Genomic DNA, 24,683 nt, shown 5'->3' on the forward strand with positions numbered 1-24,683 from the left:
CTCGTTGCCCCGCCCCTGAGGGCGTGGCCTTGCCCCAGACTAGTCCTGGGAAGGGGCGGAACGGGGGCGGGGAAGGGCCAGTCCCGCCCTCCCGGGAGTCACGTAGCTCTGCGGCATCCGCAGCCTCATTTACTAGAGCCGGTGCTGAGCCGCTTCTGCTGCGGGCCATAACTGGAACCCGAGTCGAGTCTGTAGCTGCTGCTACTAACTCCCTGCGTGCAGGTAAGGCCCTTGGCGAGGCAAGAGCTGCTCGGCGTCTCCACTTCCTCTCCTGAGCTCTTCCCCTGCAAACCTTGCCTGTTCCCTGGGTCCGGTGGATTTACCTTTTCAACCCTCTTCTGGATGTTCGCCTGGGATCAGCCTCTCACCCAGGCCGTTTTAATCTCAGCCTGCTTCTGCCCCTTCCCTCTCCAGCTAGCTCTCTTGCATTCTCTGCCCCTAGGTCTAGGTCCTCGGACCTGACTGGTTAGCCTGCATCACCATCACCATCACCTCCCCAATTCTCCCTCCTCTTCCTGCATCTCTCCCTCCCTTATTCAGGCTCTCTTCTTATTCCTTTTCACCTTCGTCCCCTGGTCATCTTCCCACCAGGTGTCTGAGTTGTGGGGAGTTGAAATGCTCCCTAACCTCGCACGCCTCCCTCCACACAGTAGTGCTTCTGGGCACTGGTGAAGACTTGGTGGGGATTCATTTCCCCCAGTATTCCCATCTGACTTAGCTGGCCTGCTGCTCCTCTTTCCTGTCACACTTTGTAATCTCTCTGGGGTCAACCTCTGACACAGGGTTGGGGAGTAGACAGTACGCAGAGGCAGTCAGGTTTGTAGTATGGAAAAAAAGAGGGTATAAAAGCCTGTGGCTGTTACGCGTGCCACTCCTACTCCTGAACCCTTCCTTCCAACCTTTTCCTTTAGAAGCTTGCTAGGTTGGGAGATGGGGAGCGAATGGTGCTTTTGCCTCATTCTAAAGCTTTGGAAATATGTGCACAATCCTAAGAGACCCGGTTGAGGATGGAAAAAGGGAAACTGGAAAATCCAGGGCTTATGCCTATCTCAAGAAAGATACATTCAGGATTGGTATCCTCAGTTGGTCAACAGTTTCATGAGAAGACTAGTAGCTTCAGGGCTGCTCACCTCCCCACCCCCACCCTGCATCTCTCCTCTGGGCTGGGAAGGGTGCCCATCAGGGACAAAGGAGGTGTGGGAACTGGGGCCCCAGGCCTGCTAGCTGTCAGAGAGATCGGTGCCACTCTGATGCCCAGGACCTATGCCAAGGACTGCTGCCTGCTCCCAGTTCCATGTTTGGGGTGGAGGGGCATTTGGTTAGGAAAGAAAGCAGATGAGGTAGTGTGGGTGGGATTCAACTTTTATATTTTGTCTCCATCCCAGAGAGCTGTCACCATGCCCCACTCGTACCCAGCCCTTTCTGCTGAGCAGAAGAAGGAATTGTCTGACATTACCCTCCGCATTGTGGCCCCAGGCAAAGGCATCCTGGCTGCAGATGAGTCTGTAGGTAGGTGGGGCATCTGGTCAGGGTGGTAGAGATGGCCAGGAAGCCATGGTCAGGGAGCTAGGTTGTCTCTCTTTTGTTTGCCTACAGGTAGCATGGCCAAGAGGCTGAGCCAAATTGGGGTGGAAAACACGGAGGAGAACCGCCGGCTCTACCGCCAGGTCCTATTCAGTGCTGATGACCGTGTGAAGAAGTGCATTGGAGGTGTCATCTTCTTCCATGAGACACTCTACCAGAAAGATGATAATGGTGTCCCCTTCATCCGAACCATCCAAGATAAGGGCATTGTTGTGGGAATCAAGGTGCAGTCCCGGGTCCTGACTGGGGGCTGGACATAGAAATCTGTTTGTGTAAGAGGGGTGGTAAAGAGAATCCTGCCTGGGCTCAGGCCTCTGTCTTTTTCCTCTGCAGGTTGACAAGGGTGTAGTGCCTCTGGCCGGTACAGATGGAGAAACTACCACCCAAGGTACATGGTGGGTGGGCTTTAGGACCACCAGGATTAGGTGTTCAATACAGGCAAGAGAGGGCAGGGTGATGAGGCTGGCACTATGGTTGCAGGACTGGATGGTCTGTCAGAACGCTGTGCCCAATACAAGAAGGATGGTGCCGACTTTGCCAAATGGCGCTGTGTGCTGAAAATCAGTGAGCGCACGCCCTCAGCACTTGCCATTCTGGAGAATGCCAATGTGCTGGCCCGCTATGCCAGCATCTGCCAGCAGGTGTGTGTTGGGGGTTTGGGTGATCAGATGGGTGTCCTGTTCCTGGTGGGGAGAGGATTACAGGGATTTCTCCCATCTCGCCTACTGTCCCTCCCAATCCATTCTGTTCTTCCCTACAGAATGGCATTGTGCCTATTGTGGAGCCTGAGATCCTGCCTGATGGAGACCATGACCTCAAACGTTGCCAGTATGTTACAGAAAAGGTAACATATATAAAAGTTGGGGACAGACATATACTTCAGAGACAGCCTAGCAAGAGGTGCCTACGCCTATTCTCCCAGCTTAGATTCAGGCACACTCTCTCCTAGTGCTCTTCTGCTGATCCCCAAACATACCTGTGGATCTGGGCCTATACTGAACCCTTATAGTCCATACCCACCTATCTCTAAGATGGGGGGCATAGAGCAGTAAGCAGTGGGGATCCAGAGACCCTTCATAAACCTCCTTTGATCCCCAGGTCCTGGCTGCTGTGTACAAGGCTTTGAGTGATCATCACGTGTACCTGGAGGGGACGCTGCTCAAGCCCAACATGGTGACCCCTGGCCATGCCTGTCCCATCAAGTATACCCCAGAGGAGATTGCCATGGCAACTGTTACTGCCTTGCGTCGCACTGTGCCCCCTGCTGTCCCAGGTAAACCCTGGCTCTCTATCCTGCTCCTATCCCTAAAGTCCATCCTCAAGTTCTACTTGTGACCATCAACAGTCCCTTACCCTGGAAAAATAGGGAGTGACCAATTAATTTGTCTTCTCTCCTCTACCCTAGGAGTGACTTTCCTGTCTGGGGGTCAAAGTGAAGAGGAGGCATCACTCAACCTCAATGCCATCAACCGCTGCCCACTTCCTCGACCTTGCGCCCTCACCTTCTCCTATGGGCGTGCCCTGCAGGCCTCTGCACTGAATGCCTGGCGAGGGCAAAGGGACAATGCTGGGGCTGCCACTGAGGAGTTCATCAAGCGAGCTGAGGTTGGGAGCTAGAGGTGGTGGTGGTAGAGTGTGTAGCAGGGCAGGGACCAGTATCCAGAGGTTATAGCCTGAGCAGTTTGACACCTGTGGGCTGGCACAGCCTATTTACTCCACTTTCCCCTTTTGCAGGTGAATGGGCTTGCAGCCCAGGGCCAGTATGAAGGCAGTGGAGAAGATGGTGGAGCGGCAGCACAGTCCCTCTACATTGCCAATCATGCCTACTGAGGCATGCTTAATCCACATTATGGCCCTTGGCCCAGCCATCTGTATTCTTGCCTGTAGTCATGGTCAGGGCCAAATAGCCATGCAGAACAGAGATGCCTTTGTCCAACATCAAGTCAACTTCTTTTTCTCTCCTCTCCTTCCCTTCTCCCATTGCTGCACCTGGGACCACAGGATGGGAGAAAAGGGAGCCCCTAATGTCTGAGGGCAGGAGAACTTGCTAAAAGTCAGAGCAGAATGCCTGGGTCTCCCCTGCCTCCACTAGCCCTAACAATTTCCCCATGATGGTATAGCTTCTCCTTGGGTTCTTCTTGCTGCCTCTCTCCTGGGATTAGAGAGAAGTACACTAGTCCTGCCTCATGCCTTGAATACATACCACATAGCAAATAAATGGTAGCAAAACATGCTAGTTTGTCTGTGTATTTTACACATTAAATTCCCATCTCCCATTTCTGACCTCTACCGATTCTCTCTGGGCCCTCTGACTATGGAAGTGAAAAGGGTGAGATTTAAGTTTTACTGGGCTTCAGGAGGGCACTTGGGCTTCATATACAGAGGATGGAGTGAGGCAAGATGAACAACCCCTAAAGGCAGATTTTGTGCAAGGCTCAAAGCAGGGAGGTAGCAGGATAAGCTGGGATAAAAGTAGCTCTCCCATCTCAGCAGTGTTGAGCCCTGCTGAGGCCTGACACAATCCTCATTGCCCAATGAGGAAAACCTCTAAGGCTCTAGTGGTTGCTGGGCTAAGCAGGTTATCTAGAGGTTGCCAAGGGCTATGCTCACTTCCATTTGGGTTAAGAGGGAGTATACAAGTGGCCAGTTTGAAGGTCTTGGCCAGGGAGACCCCACGAGACATGATGCTGAACTTTGACCACTGGGCTGGGGTGTGACATCAGCTGAGAACCTGAGTCTATCTGGGCATATTAAAGATGAGAGACAAGCTGAACATATTCTTCTTAATGGGGAGGTCGCTATTGCTCCCTCTGGCGGGGCCTGACCTTATAACAAAAGTAGCTAACAAGTAGCATGTCCTTTGTGCTAATCATCATATATATTAACTCAATACAACTCTATATAAAGTAGATACTCTATATATATATAAAGTAGATACTCTATTTTTTATTTTTTAATTTTTTATTTTTTGGTTCCGGGGATTAAACCCAAGGGTACTTCACCACTGAGCTACATCTTCAGCCCTTTTTACTTTTTTTTTTTTTTTTGGGGGGGGGGGTGCTGGGGATCAAACCCAGGGCCTTGTGCTTGCAAGGCAAGCACTCTACCAACTGAGCTATCTCCCCAGCCCCTTTACTTTTATTTTGAGACAGGATCTTGCTAATTGCTGAGGGTCTCACTAAAATTGTGAGACCCTCCTCCTGCCTCAGCCTCCCAAGTCACTGGGATTACAGGTGTGGGCCACCACACACCACAACCGGCTTATCACTATTTTATTATGAAGAAATAGGCATAGAGAGACCATTTATGTAATGAGTGGTGAAGCCAGGATTTGAACCCTATAGTGATTAGGATCCAGAGTCTGTGCTCTTGAATTCTAGAGATTTATTTTTAAGTAAAATATTCTGACTTTTCCAAGTTGGAAATGAATTCAAATGTATTTTAAAATACTGGAAGCCAGGTGCAGTGACACACTTGCAGTCCCAGCTACTTGGGAGGCTGTGGCAGAAAGACCACTTGAGCCAGGTAGTTCCAGACCAGCCTGGGCAACATAGCAAGAACCACGTCAAAAAAATTTTTTTTTAAAGTTTAAAAATAAATAAGAGTACTGGTGGTACATCCAGTTATGCTAAAAAAAAAAAAAAAAAAAAAAAAAAAAAGTGCAAGCCTGCATCTCCCTAACCTCGGTGTTTGAGAACTTGAGGAGAGGGAGAGCCCAGAAGAGGAACTCTACAATAATTGTGACAATTGACATTTGAGGGCTTTCCCTGTACCAGGCTTTTTACATGAATGACCTCACGGAAGAAAATACCTTCCTTTTTTCAGATATGGAATAGGGCTCCCATGAATGCCCGGCACGCCCTCTCCCCGCCCACCGTACAGAGACTTGAACCGAGGGCTGCTCTACCACTGAGCTACATCTCCAGCCCTTTAAAAAACTTTTTTTAAAAAGACAAGTTCTCGGGGGCTGGGGAGATAGCTCAGTTGGTAAAGTGCTTGCCTTACAAGCACAGGGCCCTGGGTTCGATCCCCAGCACCGCAAAAAAAAAAAAAAAAAAGAAAAAAAAGACAAGTTCTCCCTAAATTACCCAGACTGGCCTCAATTTCGCGATTGTCCTGCCTCAGCCTCCCCACTGTGCGCACCACTGCGCCCGCTGCCCAGCTGATACTTAACGATCAGAATTGGCTCTAATAATCCTTAGGACTAGGAGTATGCTCTACTAGGCAGCGGGGAGACTGTCTTCAACAGGGCCGAAACCGCACAACTTCCACACCGCCCCTTCAGCGTGGGCATAACTTTCAAACGCCCGGCGCGGATCCACAAAGATTCCGCCCACCCCTTGCGGGCTTTCCCGGGAGAGCGCCGGAGGGCAGCTTGCGATTGACAGCGCTCACCGTCGTGGTCCCGCCCCTCGCTGCGAGGTTTCCGATTGGAGAAGGCTTACGCTGCTCCGCCCCCTCGGCGGCCCGAGCATCCGGAAGCGAGCATGGCGGCCTCTGCGGCCGCGGCCGCGGCTACGGATCTAGGTGCGGTGGGCATCAGATGGGGCTGCGGCTCCTGGATTGTGAGGGAGGAATGCAGGGGTGGGGACTGAGGTATGCAAGAATCCCGCAGATGGGGGTCGGAGGTGACTTCAGACGGGGTCCCTTCAGACTAGGGCCAGGGCCCTTCGCACTGGGATCTCCGAAAGCGGGCGGAGGGAGGGCCTTTGAGGGCCGATTGCCCGGGCTCCTCTGCGTCCGCGGTGGAGCGGGCAGTCGAGCCCGTTTCCCGCGCCTCAGTCTGTCCCCCGGTGCCTCCAGAGGTGGTCCGGGGCAAGCGTGCCGCCCTCTTCTTCGCCGCGGTGGCCATCGTGCTGGGGCTACCGCTCTGGTGGAAGACCACGGAGACGTACCGGGCCCCGTTGCCTTACTCCCAGATCAGTGGGCTCAATGCCCTGCAGGTGAGACTTCAGTGGGGGAAAACCCGGGGACAGCCCACTAGCTAGGCGGAGACTCAGTCGATGGCCCTGATGCTTCTTCCTGCAGCTCCGGCTCACGGTGCCGGTCACTGTCGTGTTTGCACGGGAATCAGTGCCCCTGGACGATCAGGAGAAGTTACCCTTTACCGTTGTGCACGAGAGAGAGATCCCTTTGAAATGTGAGTTTCTGGGGGATCAGCGTGGGTGTCCCATAGCCTGTTAAAAGATATCGCTGAATAAACAGTGTTTGGTTTGAAAAAAAACTGACGTCAAATTCAATGTTTGTCATTAAGGCAGCAGTTTACTCATAAGTTATGCTACCTAATCAGAAGCAATCATTGCCCTTCAGAGTAGAGGGTAGGAAGTGGAAAGTAATGGAAAGGACTGCAGTGTTTGAAATTAAATTGCATGTATACACAAGTCCTGTTCAGTTTTGTATTAAACACTTTTTTCTTTTAACCCAGGGACTTTCAACCACTGAATCACATCCCTAGTCCTTTTTTTTCATATTTTATTTAGAGAGGGTTTTGCTGAATTGCTGAGGGCCTCGCTAAGTTGCTGAGGCTGGCTTTGAATTTATGATCTTCTTGTCAACCTCTGGAGCCACTGGGATTACAGGTGTGCACCACCGCGACCAGCCGCATTAAACACTTTACTGAGTATTATGCACTTTTTAGTTACAGGAACTAGGGGATAAATAAGACATTGATAATGACTTCAAGAATTTTATAGTCAGGTTGGGGACAAATAACACACAGGCAAAAGAAATTACTGTAGAAGTATACAAGAAACAGGGATTGCCCTTAAGAAGGAGCATTTAACTGGGAGGAAAGAAACAGAAAGTTTTGAGTGATATAATTTTTAGGTTGTATTTTTAAAGGATATATAGGAATACAGGTTAAATGAGACAGGGAGAGAGAATTTCAGACAGGGAATAGCATGAGCCAGTAATAAGGATAAGCAATATTCATTATTTCTCATTGTGTGCCAGAAACTAGATGAAGCACTTTACACATGTTGTTTCATTTAATCCTTTTCTAACATTAGGATCTCTGTTTTATAAATGAAGAAACAAAGACTTAGAGAGTTTAACTTGTCCAAGATCACACAGCTAGTAAAAGGTGGAACTAGGGTTTAATCCAGGCCTGACTGATCCCACTGTTTAAGTTTTTTTTTTTTTTTTTTTTTTTTTTTTGCGGTGCTGGGGATCTAACCCAGGGCCTTGTGCTTGCAAGGCAAGCACTCTATTGACGGAGCTTTCTCCCCTGCCCCCACTGTTTAAGATTTTAACCAACAAATTATATGCCTCCTGTGTAAAAGCATGGAAGGGTGAATCAATATGTTAAAGATTATGAACAGATTTTAAAATTATTATTATTTTTAAATTTTTTAGTTGTCACTGGAACTTTATTTGTTTATATGCAGTGCTGAGAATTGAACCCAATGCCTCACATGCTAGGTGAGTGCTCTACCATTGAGCTACAACTCCAACCCGCTATGAGCAGTTTTACCTTACTGGTATGAATTGAAACATGGAATGACTAGAGATTCAGGCTATGTTCGGACTGTGATGTGCCTGTGTGCCATTTACTTCCTAGTTCTTCAACTTGGTGTGGACGTTAAAAACAACAACAACAACTCATATTTTGTGTGTGTATGGTACTGGGAACTGAACCCAAAGTAAAACAGGAAGAAAAAAAATTTTAAAAAGATAAATAAAATATGTTAAATATTGTAATAAGAAAAACAGCAGGAAATGGGCATGGTGGTGCATGCCTGTAATCAAAGTGACTAGGGAGGCTAGGCACAATGATTGCAAGTTTGAGGCCAGCCTCAGCAATTTAGCGAGACCCTGTCTCAATAAAATAAAAAGGGCTGGCAGTGTTGCTTAATGGATAAGTGCCTCTGGGTTCAATCCCTGATTAAAAAAAGAAGAAGGGGTTGGGGATTTAGCTCAGTGGCAGAGCACTTGCCTAGCATGCGCAAGGCCCAGAGTTTGGTCCTCGTCCTTGGGGAAAAAAAAAAAGCACCTTCAAAAATAAAGAAGAGAGAGAGAGAGAGAGAGAGAAAAGAAAAAAAAGAAAAACAGGACAGAATGACAGGGAGATTTTTCTTGGGGAATGGGAGGTGAAGGACAGGATGACAGGGAGGTTTTTTTTGGGAATGGGAGGTGATTTCATTTTTAGTTGGAGTGAACAAGGAAGACTTCATTGTAAAGAGGTGAGGGAATAAACAGTGCACAAACCTGAGAAAAGAGCTTCTTGGCAGGGGAAAAGCAAGTGTAAAGTCCCTGAGGTAGTCTCAATTTTTTCAGAAATTGAGACTAGACTGATGTGAATGAGGGAGAAAGGAAATGAAATAAAATGAGAGCGGTAGGGGGCGCCAAATCATGCAGGGCCTGGTAGGCCATGGTGAGAGTTTTGGTTCTTATTCCAGATGAAAATGGAAATCATTATTTAACCAGATTAGCAATAATTTCTTAATATCACCTGATTCTCAAGTCAACATTCAGATTTCCCCCAGTTATCTGAAAGATATCCTTTCACAGCTGGTTTATTCTAACCAGGATCAGCACATTGTATTTGGTCTTTAGTTTTTCTTTTTTTGGTGGTGGTGGGGATCCAACCCAGAGGCTCATGCATGCTAGGCAAGCACTCTACCACTGAGCCACATCCCTAGCCCCAACACATTACATTTGGTTATGTCTCTTTGTACCCTTTACTATGTATTGGCTTCCTTCTACCCCACCCCATACACTTCTTTTCATACCATTGATTTGTTGGAGAAACTAGGTATTTGTTTAATAGCTCTCATATCCAGGATTTGGCAAATCACTTCCACAATTTTATGTAACTTATTCTTCTAGTATCCATATTTCATATAATCTAGTAGTTAGATCTAGAGATTTAATTAAAGCCAGATTCAATTTTTTAGGCAAGGATACTTTATAGGTGGTATGATGTACTTCCTGTTGTTTTATGTCATAAAGCATGTAATGGCTGGTTATCCATTTTGGGTGATGTAAAAGTATTTTAGTGAGTTCAGGTATTGTCAACCTAATCTCTGTATTTTAAAGTTCCCCATCAACCTGATGATTTCAGCGTGTATTTGTTGCTGAAATTGATTTCATTAGCAGGTGTCAAATGGTGCGTTTTTTTGTTTGGTTGTTTTTTAAGTTCTAGCATTTCTTCTACGTTTTACCTAGAATTCTTGTATAAAGAGGAACTTTCCCAATAAATTTTAGGTTCAATTTGTCAAGTTTCAGGAGGCAAAGAAATCTCTTTGGGATTACTTTATATGTACATATTAATTTGAGGAGAACTGATATTCTTACAACATTTTATCTTTCCATCTAGGTATTTCCTGGGTATTTTAATACTTTCATTGTTATTGCAATTGGATTTTTATTAAAAGAATTATTTTCTAATTGGATATTGCTGGTATTTACACAGCTATTGATTCTTGTATATTCTTGTGTCTACTCATCTTCCTGACTGTTATTAGTTCTTTATTTACTTTTTTTTTTGTTTTGATACCAAGAATTGAACCCAACGGTACTTAACCACTGAGCCAGATTCCCAATTCTTTTCTTTTTTATTTTGAGACAGGGTCTCACTAAGTTGCTGAGGCTGGCCTTGAACTTACAGTCCTCTTGCCTCAGCCTTGCTCATTGCTGGGATTACAGGTATGCACCATGATCCCCCTGTACTGGGGAATGAACCCAGGGCCTAATGCATACCAGACACATGTTCTGCCACTGAGCTACATCCCCAACCCTTTAAAACAAATTTTTAAAAATATATTTTTAGTTGTAGATGGATACAATATCTTTATTTCTTTGTTTTTATGTGGTGCTGAGGATTGAACCCAGTGCCTCACACATGCAGGCAAGTATTCTACCACTGAGCTCCAGCCCTTTATTTTTATTTTCTTTTACTTTTATTTTTTTAATTTAATTTTGTTATAGAGTCTGGCTAAGTTTGTCCAGCTAGTCTCAAACTTATAGTCTTCCTGCCTCAGCTTCCCTGGTTGCTGGGATTACAGTCTTGCCACCATGCCTGTCTTTTCCTTTTAAATATTTGTAAGTTTTGTCTTTCTTCACTGAATACATTGGGCAGCAACTTCTGAAAGAACAGAGCTGAATAACAATATAAGAAGAATTAATATAGCAGCCATCCTTGTTTTATTACAGACTGTAATAGAATTGCATTAGTGTTTTGTCATTAAGCACATGTTTTGATTTTTATCAAGACCATTTATTGAATTTAATTATATGGGGACCAGGGTTGGAATGATCATGTGGTTTTTCTTCTTTCTTTCTTTCTTTCTTTTTTTTTTTTTAACATGCCAATACCACCAAAATAGTTTTATTTTTGTTAATGTCAACATGTACAGCATTGGAATTGTATCATTTTTGTTTTATTTCTTAAATATTACTTAAGTATGCATTAAAAATATACATTTAAAGCCAGGAGCAGTGACACACACCTAATCCCAACTATCCAGGAGGCTGAGGCAAGAGGATCACAAGTTTAAGGTCAGCCTGGGCAACATCACCAGACCTAGTCTCAAATATATAAATAAATAAATAAAAAGAGCTGGGGATGTGATTTAGTGGAACCCACTGGGGTTCAATCCCCAGTATCACCAAAAAACATGTAAGAAATATGACACATTAACAAGGCCTCTGTAAACACAATCCTTTCTCAGTATATTTTCCTATTTTGCTTCATATGTAAATAATCTATAAAATCACAAATAAAACTATCAATTCTTACGGCCTAGAAGTACATACACGTTTTGGAGTTTGAGAATAAATATTCTCTTTGATTTATAAATAGTATGTAGTATTTTCAGTGATTACTATCATTCAAATGCTTATCACAGATTTTTATTGTCTCCCAACTTGTTCTAATAGACCTTTTCAGTTTACTGGTAAAGATGCCATGAATTAAAAGTCATAATGGTCGAGTCAAGATTTAAAAAAAGGACTGAGGATATTGCTCAGTTGCAAGCACAAGACCCTGGGTTCAATCCCCAGCACCGCAAAAAAAAAAAAAAAAAAAAAAAGGTAGAGAAAATGGCTATCTAAATATCACTAAATCTTATTAAAACCACTTCAACTTGCGTGAACAACAAATAACATTAATGAAGAATGATACCATCCATTTAAAAGGTATCTAACAAAATCTAAAATTTAATCAACAATGAGATTAAATTCATATTAGCCTTGCAAAAAAATTCCACTGAGATTCTGTTATAGGAACAGAACCAGTAATATCCTAAGTTTTCTAAAATTTATTTATTTATTTTTTTGGGTGCTGGGGATTGAACCCAGGGCTTTGTGCTTACAAGGCAAGCACTCTACCGACTGAGCTATCTTCCCAGCCCCTAAAATTTATTTTTGAATCATCATTTTGATGAGTTAAAACTTTAAAAGGAAAAATGACACAAATGATTTTAGATAGGCATACTTATAATTCCTGATACATTTCATTAGTTTTTGTTTAATTACTAGAAATCCTTATTCAGAAAATATTACATGTTCATTGAATCGCACCATACATCATGTTTATTAGGTAAGAATTCCAATTACTTTTATGTAATAAAAGTAAAAAGGAGTTTTGCATGTTGGCTATGTTCACTTTATACATTATTTTTAGGCCTTTATTTATAGAATATAACACTTAGAAAAACATTCTAAATTAATATTCTTATTAGATGTAAATGACTCAAACTACAAACAGAAACTAAGCTAAGTACTGTTATTACTTTAAAAATCTAAGTTTCTAGAAATTTTATTTTTCAGTCAATACAAAATTATCTAGTTCATACTATTAACTGCCCAGAAATTGTTTAAAAAACTAGACATTGTTAAAGAGCAGAAATGTTTTGTATCCTCTTATTTTAAAAAACAAGATTCTGGTATACACAGGAAATTTAAATACAGATTCACATATGGTGGCTAAAATCCTGTCAACTTTCAGTGTGATACAACACGAAGGAGTTATTATGCATAAACAATTCAAAATTAAAGTTTATAATAGAAATGTCAACAAGTCAAAACTATAACACATCAATACTGATGGGTTCCCACTATACTTCAACCAGGCACAGCAGATGTGCACATCTGATAGACTGCTTAGAAAATTAAAGCTATCAGAGCTATTAATAATGAATACATAAATAGAAACAGCAATGCCAAAACATTAGGGCCATTAAAAAAAAGAAGTGAATAAGATGCGATGCAAACACATTTGATAGTACTTTGTAAGCCACTTTCCACTGTTTTATAAAGCCATTATTGGTATCAGATCTGCAGTTTTGCCGCAGCCAGTATTCTGCCCTGCCCACCCACACCATTTTACAACCCAGATTGTTAGCCTGGGAACTTCCTAGTTAGTCATTGGTCCATTGTTGTTAGCCCCCAAAATTCTACTACTTAAGAATATCTCCACCACCATTTTCTACCCCCCCCCCCTTTCTCTTTCTCTCTCTCTCATTTTCTCTCTCTGTCTCACCCTGCTAGCAGACACTGCCTGGTCACTTAATAAAATCTCTTGTGTGAGTTCCGACATTCAGAGTGGTTTCTGGGTGCTTTCAGCTATGGTTTTATAATTCTTTTTAAAAGGAAAATTTTTTCTACACTGAGTATGCAGTAATTTCACTGTACATTCTTGACTACAATGCAATCTTCAAATCCTCTTGGAGAATTTGACATATCTCATCAGGATCTCTCCAGTCAGTTTGTTTAGTGCTTCAGTAGCCTTGCAGAGTTCCTTAATAATGGATGATAAAGCTTCTGGGTTAATTCCTTGTTCACAAAGCCATACACAAATAGACAATGTTTCCATCTAAGCCAGTATTCAAAATTCTTGAAATCTCAAAAGAGTGTCCAGGGTCTCCCTCACCACATTCAAATTCGTGGCTGCCATGGTCCCCGGCACGCTGCTACCACTCGCCATGGCAAAGGCTGAGGGAGGCAGGAGAAGGGCCTGACCCCAAACTGGAGCGCCTTCCTTTCTCCTGGGCAATCACCAGTTTTTCTTCTTTCACCTGTTGATGTTAATGAATATTTAAATGACACCCAGTGGGGACAGTATTTCAGACTGAAAGACCTGTGTGTACACAGGCAGAAGCAAGAGCTAGAGCAGAAGGAAGAAGCAGGTGTCATGTGTTTGCTTTCATCCATGCAGAAATAACTAGAGTTGGCTGTAACTGCTTGATGTTGGGTGTTTCTTTGCAAACAACTATCTTGCTGTCCTCAGATGTTGGATAGTATTAGGTCTGGGAAGGTAGGCAAGGTCTAATGCTTGTCCTTCTCACCATGCTCTTTCCTTTCCCTCTAGACAAAATGAAAATCAAATGTCGTTTCCAGAAGGCCTATCGAAGGGCTTTGGACCATGAGGAGGAGGCCCTGTCATTGGGCAGTGTGCAAGGTAGGGGAAGGGGCAATTATACCATTTTGACCAGAAGCCCTCATTTCCTTCTGATCTCTAAGTATATAATTTCAATGATTTGTCTTACTTTCAAAGTCACTTTGGGAAAGCAGGGAATGAAGTACCTTGAGTTTTAGCTTGGCCCAGTGAGGACCAGAGTCCTCAACTGGCTTACCTATTATACCTGTTACTGTATCAGCCGAGTGAGAATGGAGGGGCAGCCTAGGCCCTCTGTTGGGGCTGGGGGAGGATGGAATGGCCTTGCTTGTGATGTAACACTTGCTTTTGTCCCCAGAGGCAGAAGCCATGTTAGCTGAGCAAAATGAGCAAGCAGAGGGCTCCCTGATTGTGTATGTGATCTCTGAACACTCCTCACTTCTTCCCCAGGTACAGTTGGCAGAGCAACTGAGGCCTGACCTTTTCCATTTGGTTCATTCTTTCCTAGGTCACCTCCTTTTGTTTGTTTGTTTGTTGCTATACTAGGGAATGAACCCAGGGGCACTCTACCACTGAGCTACACTCCCAGACCCATTGATTGATTGATTGATTGATAGGGTCTCTCTCTTAAGTTATTGGCCCAAACTTGGATCCTCCTGCCTCAGCCTCTTGAGTTGCTGGGATGACAGATGTGTGCCACCAGGCCAGGCTTGTTTACGTCCTTGTCGTAATGTTGTCTTATCTCCAATTTACTACACAGAACTGTTCTCATCTTTTAAAAGAAGAATGCCAATAGAGCCAGGCTTGTAATCCATGTCTGTATTTCCAGCAGCTCAGGAGGCTGAGGTAGGAGGATGGTAAATTTAAAGCTAGTCTCAGCAACTTTAGCAAGGCCCTAAACAACTCAGCAAGACCCTGTCTCAAAATAAAAATTAAAAATTGGGGCTGGGGTTGTAGCTCAGTGGTAGAGCACTTGCCTAGCATGTATGAGGCACTGGGTTCCATTCTCAGCACCACATATAAATAAAGGTTCATCAGTAAATAACTTAAAAAATAAAAAAAAAAAATGATTGGGAATGTAGGTCAGTGGTTAAGCACCCCTGGGTTCAATCCCTGGTACAAAAAAAAAAAAAAAAAAAGGTGTGGTGGGTCATACCTACAATCCTGGCTACGCAGGAGCTGAGGCAGGAGGATCATAGGTTCAAGGTCATCCTGGACAACTTAGAGACTCTGTCTCAAAGTGAAAAATAAAAGTAGCTAAGGGTGCTGGGAATGTAGCTTAGTAGTAGAGTGCTTGTCTAGCATGCATGAGGCCCTGGGTGTAATTCCAAGCACTGTCAAAAAAAAAAAAGAAAAAAAAAATACCGATGAAGACTTATTCATTGACTATAAGTCTTTCTAAATCCAAGAATTATATGTGGTTTAAGTGCTTAAGGTTTAAGTGCTTAAGGTTTAAGTAACCATATAAAATGGATAGAAATTGAGCTAGTGTGGTGGCATGTGCCTGTAATCCCAGGGATTCAGGAGGCTAAGGCAAGAGGATCATAAGTTCGAAGCCAGCCTCAGCAACTTAGGGAAACTCAGCAACATATCAAAATAAAAAATAAATAGAACGGGGACGATGTGACTTGGTGGTAAAGAGCCCCTGGGTTCAATCCTCAGTAATCAAATATGTTGAAAAAAAAAATAAAAACATAAAATGGACAGAAATCAGTGGAATTAAAAATAATTTTTTAAAAAATTGACTGGAGGGCGGGGGGTGTAGCTTAGTGGTAAAGTTTCCATAGCATGTGCAACGCCTGGGTTGAATCCCTAGTACCTAACAAAACAACAAAAACCAAAAACCAACCAAAAGGAAGCATCTGCTTTGAATAGGTTGTGATGGTAATACAAATGATTGATTGACCTTTTCACATTAGAAGCAGAAAGCTGCAGGGAACTATGCCATCTCTCATTTTCTTTTTGAATTTATAATGAAATATTTAAGATGAGAGAAAAATTTTATGAACATGTATAAAGTCACTCCCAGTTTATGAACTTCAGGATAGTTGGAGCCAGTGATCTCCATGGTTATATTCCATTCCCTTACCCCAGGTGATCATATTTGTGCGTACTTATTGCTTTTCTTTAGAGTTCAGTCACATGTCTATAAACAATATATTTAATTTTCCTATTTTTGAATTTATACAAATGGTATAATACATGTTCTTTTGCAACTTTTAATTTTTTTGGTACTGGGGATTGAACCCAGGGGTGCTTAACTGCTAAGCCACATCCCTAGCCCTTTTTATTTTTTATTTAGAGACAGGGTCTCATTAAGTTCTTAGGGCCTTGCTAAGTTGCTGAGGCTGGCTTAGAACTTGGGATCCTCCTGCCTCAGCCTCCCGAGCCACTTGGATTACAGGTATGTGCCACCACGCCTGGCTGCAACTTTAATTTTGTTCAAAACTTATGTTTGAGAGATTCATCTGTGATAATTCATACATTTGAATCTGTTTCATTTATAAAAGTAAACATGCTTTATTAATTCTATTGCTGATATACATTTGAAATATTTCCAGTTTTTCACTGTTAGATAAAATGCTGTCCTGAACATTCTTGCATTTGCCTCTTTGCCACATGCTATTTGTATAAATCAAATTTTCCAGTTATTTATTTCTTCTTTTCTTGTTCAGTCTTAGTTTCCAGTTCACCATTTTATCAGCCCCTAAAAATTAAAAAAAAAAAAAAAAAATTTTTTTCTCTTTATTTTCTTTATTTTTTTGCAACTAAGCATTTGGATGCTGCCTGGACTTGTGACTTCTGGGAAAATCAAAGAAAGGAAAATATATGAGAACACATAATTATGCCTACAAGTCAGAAAAACTGAGTTAATAACTCACCATGACTCCAGAGAGGAGTAGCAAAAGGCCAGGTTCTCTTAAGACAGGAGCCAGAGTACCTTTCTGCTTTTTTCACTGATCTATCGGCATTCTGTCCCCTTTTTACCCCTCACAGGACATGATGAGTTATATCGGGCCTGGGAGGACAGCAGTTGTGCGGGGGATAATGCACCGGGAAGCTTTTAACATCATTGGCCACCGCATAATCCAGGTAGCCCAGGCCATGTCCTTGACTGAGGATGTACTTGCTGCTGCTCTTGCTGACCACCTCCCGGAGGACAAGTGGAGCTCTGATAAGAGACGTCCTCTCAAGTCCAGTTTGGGTAGGGAACCAGGCTTTGCCATAGGAAGGGAAAGGAAATGAATTATATGGAGGAGGAGGGAAATCTGCATGCAAACTCATTATTTTCTCTCTCTCACTCAACTTTTTCCATGATGAAAACTAGCCCCATTCAAGGAGAAAGTTCAGCATACTCAGGGGTATAGGCTGTCCCTTCTTCTTTATCCCCAGGAGACTCAGATTTTCTGACTCCTGTTTTTGTAGGCTATGAGATCACCTTCAGCTTGCTCAACCCAGACCCCAAGTCCCATGACGTCCACTGGGACATCGAAGGGGCTGTTCGGCGCTATGTGCAGCCCTTCCTAAATGTCCTTAGTGCTGCTGGCAACTTCTCTGTGGATTCTCAGGTGAGATTGGGAGTGAATTGAGTTTTTTCAAAGTCCGTACATATTTAGTGTTTACAAAATGCATCTGTACTTGCATCTCTTCAAGCGTGCTGATTCTTTGGCAATTTCCTGTGTATATGTATGCATGCCAGTGTCCTAAGGGCAGGAACTGAGGTGTCAGTGTGTGTGTGTGTGTCTGCCTGTCCCTTTAGGGAAGGTTCTGGTGTCTTTATTTTCCCTCCTTGGTGTCCTGCTTAGGCTTCCATCAGTGTTAACCAACCACCTTCTTTATGACTCCTTTTAGAACTCTATTCTGGGGTGTGTCTAAATGTTAACGCCGTCAGCTATCTTTAAGGAATTTATCAAAAAAATAAAAAGCTTCCTGAAATATGGAAACCTAGTAACAATAAAGATGGGAAGAATGTAGCTTTCTGTATAACACCATGTCCTTGTAGGGAAAAGATGAGAAAATTTATCAGGTTTTGGTAGTGGGAGTGATTGCTTCTGAATAACTGACTTGATTTGATCTTATAGACACTGAATTATGTTGTTCTTTATTTCTTTGTTCACACTGCTAGAAAATCTTATAAAATGTGGTTTTCAAGCCCATATTCAGTGTATTAATTTTATCCTTGGCACTAGGCATGGTGGCACACACCTGTGATCCCAGTGACTTTTGAGGCTGAGGCAGGAGGATCAAGAGTTCAAAGCCAGCCTCACCAACAGCAAGGCACTAAGCAACTCAGTGAGACCATGTCTCTAAATAAAATATTGAATAGGACTGGGGGTGTGTCTCAATGATTGAGTACCCCTGAATTCAATCTCAGTATACCACCCCCCTGAAAAAAAGTGGGGGGCCTGGGGATGTGACTGAGTGGTAAAGCATCCCTGGATTAAATCTCCAGTACCACAAACCTCCCAAAACAAAACAAAACGAAACAAAACAAAACCTTTATCTTAGGCTTTGTTATTTGTTTACTGCACCTATTTTCTCTTAATCCTGATTTGTGTTTCTCTCTCTCTCTCTTTCCTTTTTTTTTTTTTTTTTTTAGTATTGGGATTGAACCCAGGGACACTTTACTACTGAGCTACATCCCCAGCCCTTTTTATTTTTTATTTTGAGACAGGGTCTTGCTAAGTTGCTGAGACTGGCTTTGAACTTGGCAAACCTCCTGCCTCAGCCTCCCAAGTCTCTGGGATTACAGGCATGTACCATTGTACCTGGCTGATTCCTGTGTTTTGCCTTGTCCTAATTGTATCTCTTTAGAACACCTCAAATCTTTTTTGGGACAAAGCAGGTCATAAATCAATTTTTAAAAATAACCTCTTCTTTCTTTGCTCCACAGATCCTTTACTATGCGATGTTGGGGGTAAATCCCCGTTTTGACCCAGTCTCATCTAGCTACTACTTGGCCATGAATAGCCTCCCCCATGTCATCAACCCAGTGGAGTCCCGTCTGGGTGAGCTCCTGAGGATATTCCTGCCAGCCCAGAAAGGGACCCCAAAGGCATAGCCTGTGTGGTTGGAGGCAGGTTGTATATAGTGATGGTTTCCAGGGTGAATTGGTCTGAGGGGACTGGAGAGATGTCTCCTTTTTCCATGATGCTATGTTGACATCTCCATCAGTGTTTTGTTTTGTTTTGTTTTGTTTTGTACTGGGGATTTAACTCAGGGGCTCACAGCCCTTTTTATTTTGTTTTTTATTTTGGGACATGGTTTCAGTAAGTTGCTTAGGGCCTTGCTAAGTTGCTGAGGCTGGCTTTGAACTTGGGATCCTCCTGCCTCAGCCTCCTGAGCCACTGGGATTACAGGTGTGTGCCACTGTGCCTGGCTGACATCTCTATCTTTACACCTGTCTTAACCGCAAATCACTTATTAATCATGATTCCCAGCACTTTAAACAAATGGATACACTGGGTGCCCTCCTTGAAAGTCATATAGAGTAAGATACAGTTACACATCTAGGAAAGGCAGAAGTCCATGGAGGCAGAATTTGAATAGACAGTTCTGATTGAGGTGGAAGATCCTTGAAGTTAGCATTATGTTTTTCATTTTTGGGGTGATGCCTAGGAAGAGTGGTGTGGCTAAGAGCTACAATACAAGCAGACCAAAGTGAGTAAATCATTAATTATGAAGTTCAGGCACCACTGGTAGGCCAGTATAGACTACAGCCTGTGAGACCTGAACAAATTGCTCCTCCATTTATTATTTTATTCATTTAGCAAACTCTGGCTGAGGGATTGCTTTGTGGTAGTGCTGAGTACAGAAATGGCAAGGCAGTTCAGGCAAAAGAGAACTCTGAGCTTAGATGTAGAAAAGTAAGAGAGCATGGACATTCAGAGAACTCAGTTTAGTTCAGTGTGACTGAAATGTGAATGAGTGACTGAAGATGAGGCTGGCAAGGCATACAGGTGTCAGATTGTAAAAGGACCATATCAAGGAATTTAAACTTCAACCTGGTATGGATGGCTAGTCATTGAAGGATATCAGGGAGCTGACACTAGGTCACATTTACACCTGTGCATAAAACTATTTACCGTAACAAAGTACATTGTGACAGTGACCAAGAGAGCTGTGTGGACGATTAAGGGGGGCCTCCTCAAGGGGATTCAGGGGCGTTGTGGGGCTAAGAACTATGCTCTATCTCAGGAGTTCAGAGGTCTTTTACTCAAACCCAGGGCTGGAGAATATCCTAGTGATTACCAGTCAAGGAAACTGAGTCCCAGAGTGAGTGACAATCAAGTTAGATGCTAACCTAGAACTAAAACTCTAGGTTGAATGTGTTTTGGTATCCTAACTCCCCTTTTCTTTGTTCCACAGGATCGAGTGCTACCTCCCTGTATCCTGTGCTCAACTTTCTACTCTATGTGCCTGAGCTTGCCCACTCCCCCCTGTACATTCAGGACAAGAATGGGGCTCCAGTGGCCACCAATGCTTTTCACAGTCCCCGTTGGGGTGGCATCATGGTAATAGTTGCACTATGCAGACCCAAAAGCCGAGCTTCAGGAACAGACTGATGTTCTGTGAAAGTGTTCCTTTGGCTTTCTTCTGGGATCCTTTATGGCCCACCCTATTGGGGAGAGGCAGGCACCAAGGACATTAGAGTGCTGTGTGCTCATGTCCTCCTTTAGCCCTGCTGTTTCTCATTTCTGTCAGTGTTTTCTGTACTGTGACCTTTTTGCACTTACCAGCTTGCATTTAGGAGCATGCTCTGTGCTCATCTTAGGTCCTGGCTCTCTCTGGAGGAGTCTCACAAAGTTAGGAACCTAGTCTCTCCATTAGACTGGGAGCTTCTCATGGATTGGAACTGTAAAATGGTATAAAGTTTTTATTTTACAGGACTTTTGAGGGGGTAGTTGAGATAAGTTACTTAAAATTCCTTAGAGTAGGTACTGAGTTTATAGCTTCCAGAGAGCAGAGACTATGTCTTCTTTTTTCTCTTATGGCCTGCAGAGTGCTAAGGACAGAGCTGTGCACAGTTTGGTGTGTGGTGGAAACCTTATTCTCCCTCTTTCAGGTGTATAATGTTGACCCCAAAGCCTATAATTCCTCGGAGCTGCCAGTAAGAGTTGAGGTGGACATGGTGCGAGTGATGGAGGTGTTCCTGTCTCAGTTGCGGTGAGGTCCTGGGTGATCCACTTTGGGGCCTGGCCACCAAGAGGTGCCTTAGTGTTTTTGGCTATAGAAAGGGATACAGAGTAAAACGAACTCTTTCCTGCTGGGGACACTTTGGCTGTGCCTAGAGCTCCAGGGAAACCAAGAAAGGTTTCCAAGGACCTCTTCATCCTTCTAAGAAGGACTAGTGACTGATAAAACCTGTTTTCAGGAAAACAGACTCATGGAAGTCAGGTACCTAGGATTTGACTAGGGATGCTTAAGAAAAAAATAACTAATTGGACATAATGTTGAATGCTTGTAATCTCTGCTATTCGGGAGGCTGAGGCAGGAGGATCAGAAGTTTGTTTTTTAGTTTTTTTTAATCAAGGATTGAACCCAGGGGTGTTTAACCATTGAGCCACATCCCCAATCCTTTTTAAATATTTTATTTAGAGATAGGGTCTCCCTGAGTTCTAAGTGCCTTGCTTAGTAGCTGAGGCTGTCTTTGAACTTGTAATCCTCCTGTCTCAGCCTCCCAACTCTGGGATTACAGGCATCTGAGAAACTTATCAAGACCTTCTTTCAAAAATAAAATAAGAAGGGCTCAGAGTGTAGCTCAGGGGTAAAGCACCGCTGGGTTCAATCCCTAGTACCAAAAAAAAGTTGGTTCTGGATCATACCTTAACTTAGTCCCACTGGCCCTGTTTGTTCATAGAGAGGGTAAGGAGGGAATTTCAAGCCAAGTTGGTGTTATCAGAAATAACCTATGGAACCTTTTTCAAACAAGATCTTGGAAGTTCATTATAGAAACCAGTGAAAATGGAAACACTCTGGTTGAAGCCAGGTTTGGAGCACTGGATTGCTTCATGCTTACCAAGAACCATAGGGGTATTGCTGCTCATCCTCCATATCCCATAAGCTTCTTAGTATAATTGAAAATCACTAGCCTAGGGCAGATATTCTAGGATTCTTAGTCATAGTCTCCCACCTTCTTGGGACCTCTTCCTTTGTTTTCCCTGCAGACTGCTTTTTGGGATTTCTCAACCCCAGGTGCCTCCAAAATGCCTACTTTCAGGACCTAAGAGTGAAGGACTAATGACCTGGGAACTCGACCGTCTGCTCTGGGCTCGGTCAGTGGAGAATTTGGCCACAGCCACCACCACTCTCACCTCCCTGGCCCAGCTTCTTGGCAAGATCAGCAATATTGTCATCAAGGATGATGTGGCATCTGAGGTGAGTGGGGAAGGGATGGATTCTGTGGTCTAGAATTGGGCTAGGGTGTGTGTGGGCCTGCCATTCTTAAATGCCCCAGTTTCCTCTAGGTGGACATGCCAGGAGTCTAGATGAGAATGAAGGAAGATTTCAAGTTGATTCTCAGAAAATAAATCATAGCCTTTTTAGGCTGGCTTCCGTATATCCTGGGTGAACTCCAGACAACCTTCTTGGTAGATGGAAAGTATCCTCTACGCCGAGCCAGGACTTATTGGTAACCCCCATCTTCTCCCCTTCCTAGGTGTACAAGGCTGTATCTGCAGTCCACAAGGCGGCAGAGGAGTTGGCCTCTGGGCACCTGTCATCTGCCTTCATTGCCAGCCAGGAAGCTGTGACATCCTCTGAGCGTGCCTTTTTTGACCCTTCGCTCCTCCACCTCCTCTATTTCCCTGATGACCAGAAATTTGCCATCTACATCCCACTCTTCCTCCCTATGGCTGTGCCCATCCTCCTGTCACTTGTTAAGATCTTCTTGGAAGCCCGCAAGTCCTGGAAAAAGCCTGAGAAGATAGACTGAGTAGGGCAGTATCTCAGTAGAAAGATTTCTTTTATGGCCAAGGTGGGAGGTTATTAGATTGAGAGGCACATAACTGGGGCCTATTCAGGACAACTTACATATCTCCAATCTCCTCCATTGGCTATCCAACTGCTTAAGTACGACACTACAAGTTGTTTTCATCTTTTCTTCCCTTCCCATTCCTCTGGTTCAGGTTGTCACTCCCAGTTACCTCTAGGTGGACTTGCCCTAGATCCTCAAGAGGCACATCGTCTGGGCCCCCTTCTCTGGCTTGAACTTGACAGCCCCTGAGTATCTCCCTCTGGGGATGGGGCACCTTGTGCTTCTGGCCTATTAACCTGGCACATTCTTGCACTGAAAGGGAGCACTAGGGGGAAGCCCTGGGTTGGATTGTAGCCTCCTCTCCTCTACATTTCTCCCTAACCCATCAGGGAGATCACCTCTGGGACCTTCTTCCTTCCTCCCCTTCCTGCTGGTGGACTTCACTTGTTGGGTACAGCCTAAGTCTAGGAGGCAGCAGCTTAGGACCTGGTGGTATGTGTATGGCAGAGTTTGCCTTCACCCTCTCAGAGAGGCAGTGTGATATACTGGGGAAATTTCTAGACTTAGATTCCAAAGGCTTGAATTTAAATCCTTGCTTCTGCACTAAACTAGCTAGGGAGCTTTGGATAAGCTACTTAGTCTCTCTGAGCCTCAGTTTTTCATTTGTTCAACGGCATTGATGATACCTCCCTCAAAAGGTGGTTGTATGGGTAAATGTTATAAACATGTGAAACTGTCTAGCATATATTAGGCTTTAAAAAAATTATATCAGGCTTTTTTTCTTTTTGTAATGGAATTTAACCCAGGGGCATTTTGCAACTGAGCTACATCCCTAACCTTTATTAATTTTTATTTCGAGACAGGGTCTTGCTAAGTTGTTTAGGGCCTCACTAAGTTTCTGAGGCAGGCCTCGAACTTGCAATCCTCCTGTCTCAGCCTCCTGAGTCACTGGGATTACAGGTGTTTGCCACTGCACCTGGCATATCAGGTTCTTAATAAACATTGGTTGAATATGAACTGAAATGATATGAAGTATGAGCATGACTTTCATTCATGTGTAAATAACTGTTTTCTGAGCTCACAGTTCTACCTTGTTCCTCTGTCCTGAATAGCTTTGGGGTGGCTGGGCACCTGGATTATGGCCCCTCTGCATGTCCTGGATTCCGAAGGCTGTTAGCATCTGCTTTTGCTATATAGCAGGGTTTCTAGGAGAGAATGCTGGTACCAATGAAGGCTCTGGGATATTAACTCATTCTTGAATAAGTCAAAGAAAGAATGTATTGAGTACTAGCTGCAAAGAAGCACTGTGCTAGTGCTGGGGTATTACAGAGAACAGAGAACAAAGTCGATAGGATTTTTCACAGTTGATCTTTCATGGGGAAGAGTCAGTGAGCAAACAAAAATAATTTCACGTAATGCATTAGGGCAAAAAGTTAATCAGAGACTGGAGATAAGTATTTTAGACCGGGTGGGTGTAATGAAGGGCCTTTGAACAGTTGAGGCTTGAGCAGAGACTAAAAGGAAGAGAAGACATCAGGGCAAGAGGATTCCACACAAAACCCCTGAGACTCAAATCCAGCGAGTAAGAGGAGTTAGGCAGGACCTCTTATGTTACCGGAAAAGTATCCAACCACCAAGGAAAAGTGTATAAGCTCTCTGCACCCTGGACCTGGGCCCGCAGCTTTTCAGTCCGAGTGGACCCGGCGGAGGGCGGGGTCAGAGCGGGACCCACCCTGGGGGCGGGGCTGGGGGCGGGACGGCACCTGGGGCCCGGCCGGGGGCGGG

At 43.9% G+C, this 24,683-nt stretch overlaps 2 protein-coding genes across 2 annotated transcripts; both read left to right on the top strand.

Annotated features, from left to right (window-relative positions):
• Nucleotides 1–64: 64 nt before the first annotated feature.
• On the top strand, nt 65–4,395 carry Aldoc (aldolase, fructose-bisphosphate C). The gene is made up of 9 exons (XM_047545310.1): nt 65–222; nt 1,386–1,509; nt 1,597–1,808; nt 1,918–1,972; nt 2,065–2,225; nt 2,345–2,428; nt 2,683–2,857; nt 2,990–3,189; nt 3,319–4,395. Exons 2-9 carry the CDS (start codon nt 1,398–1,400, stop codon nt 3,412–3,414), a joined length of 1,095 nt encoding a protein of 364 aa, XP_047401266.1. The 5' UTR covers nt 65–222; nt 1,386–1,397; the 3' UTR covers nt 3,415–4,395.
• A 1,652-nt stretch (nt 4,396–6,047) lies between these two features.
• Nucleotides 6,048–23,931, top strand: Pigs (phosphatidylinositol glycan anchor biosynthesis class S). Its single transcript, XM_047547633.1, has 12 exons — nt 6,048–6,111; nt 6,388–6,527; nt 6,613–6,724; nt 13,895–13,984; nt 14,280–14,371; nt 16,919–17,126; nt 17,348–17,490; nt 18,816–18,930; nt 20,291–20,436; nt 20,988–21,088; nt 22,090–22,300; nt 22,581–23,931. Exons 1-12 carry the CDS (start codon nt 6,072–6,074, stop codon nt 22,854–22,856), a joined length of 1,674 nt encoding a protein of 557 aa, XP_047403589.1. The 5' UTR covers nt 6,048–6,071; the 3' UTR covers nt 22,857–23,931.
• Nucleotides 23,932–24,683: the final 752 nt, after the last annotated feature.

Source organism: Sciurus carolinensis, chromosome 3, assembly GCF_902686445.1.
Source record: "Sciurus carolinensis chromosome 3, mSciCar1.2, whole genome shotgun sequence".
Lineage (NCBI taxonomy): Eukaryota > Metazoa > Chordata > Mammalia > Rodentia > Sciuridae > Sciurus > Sciurus carolinensis.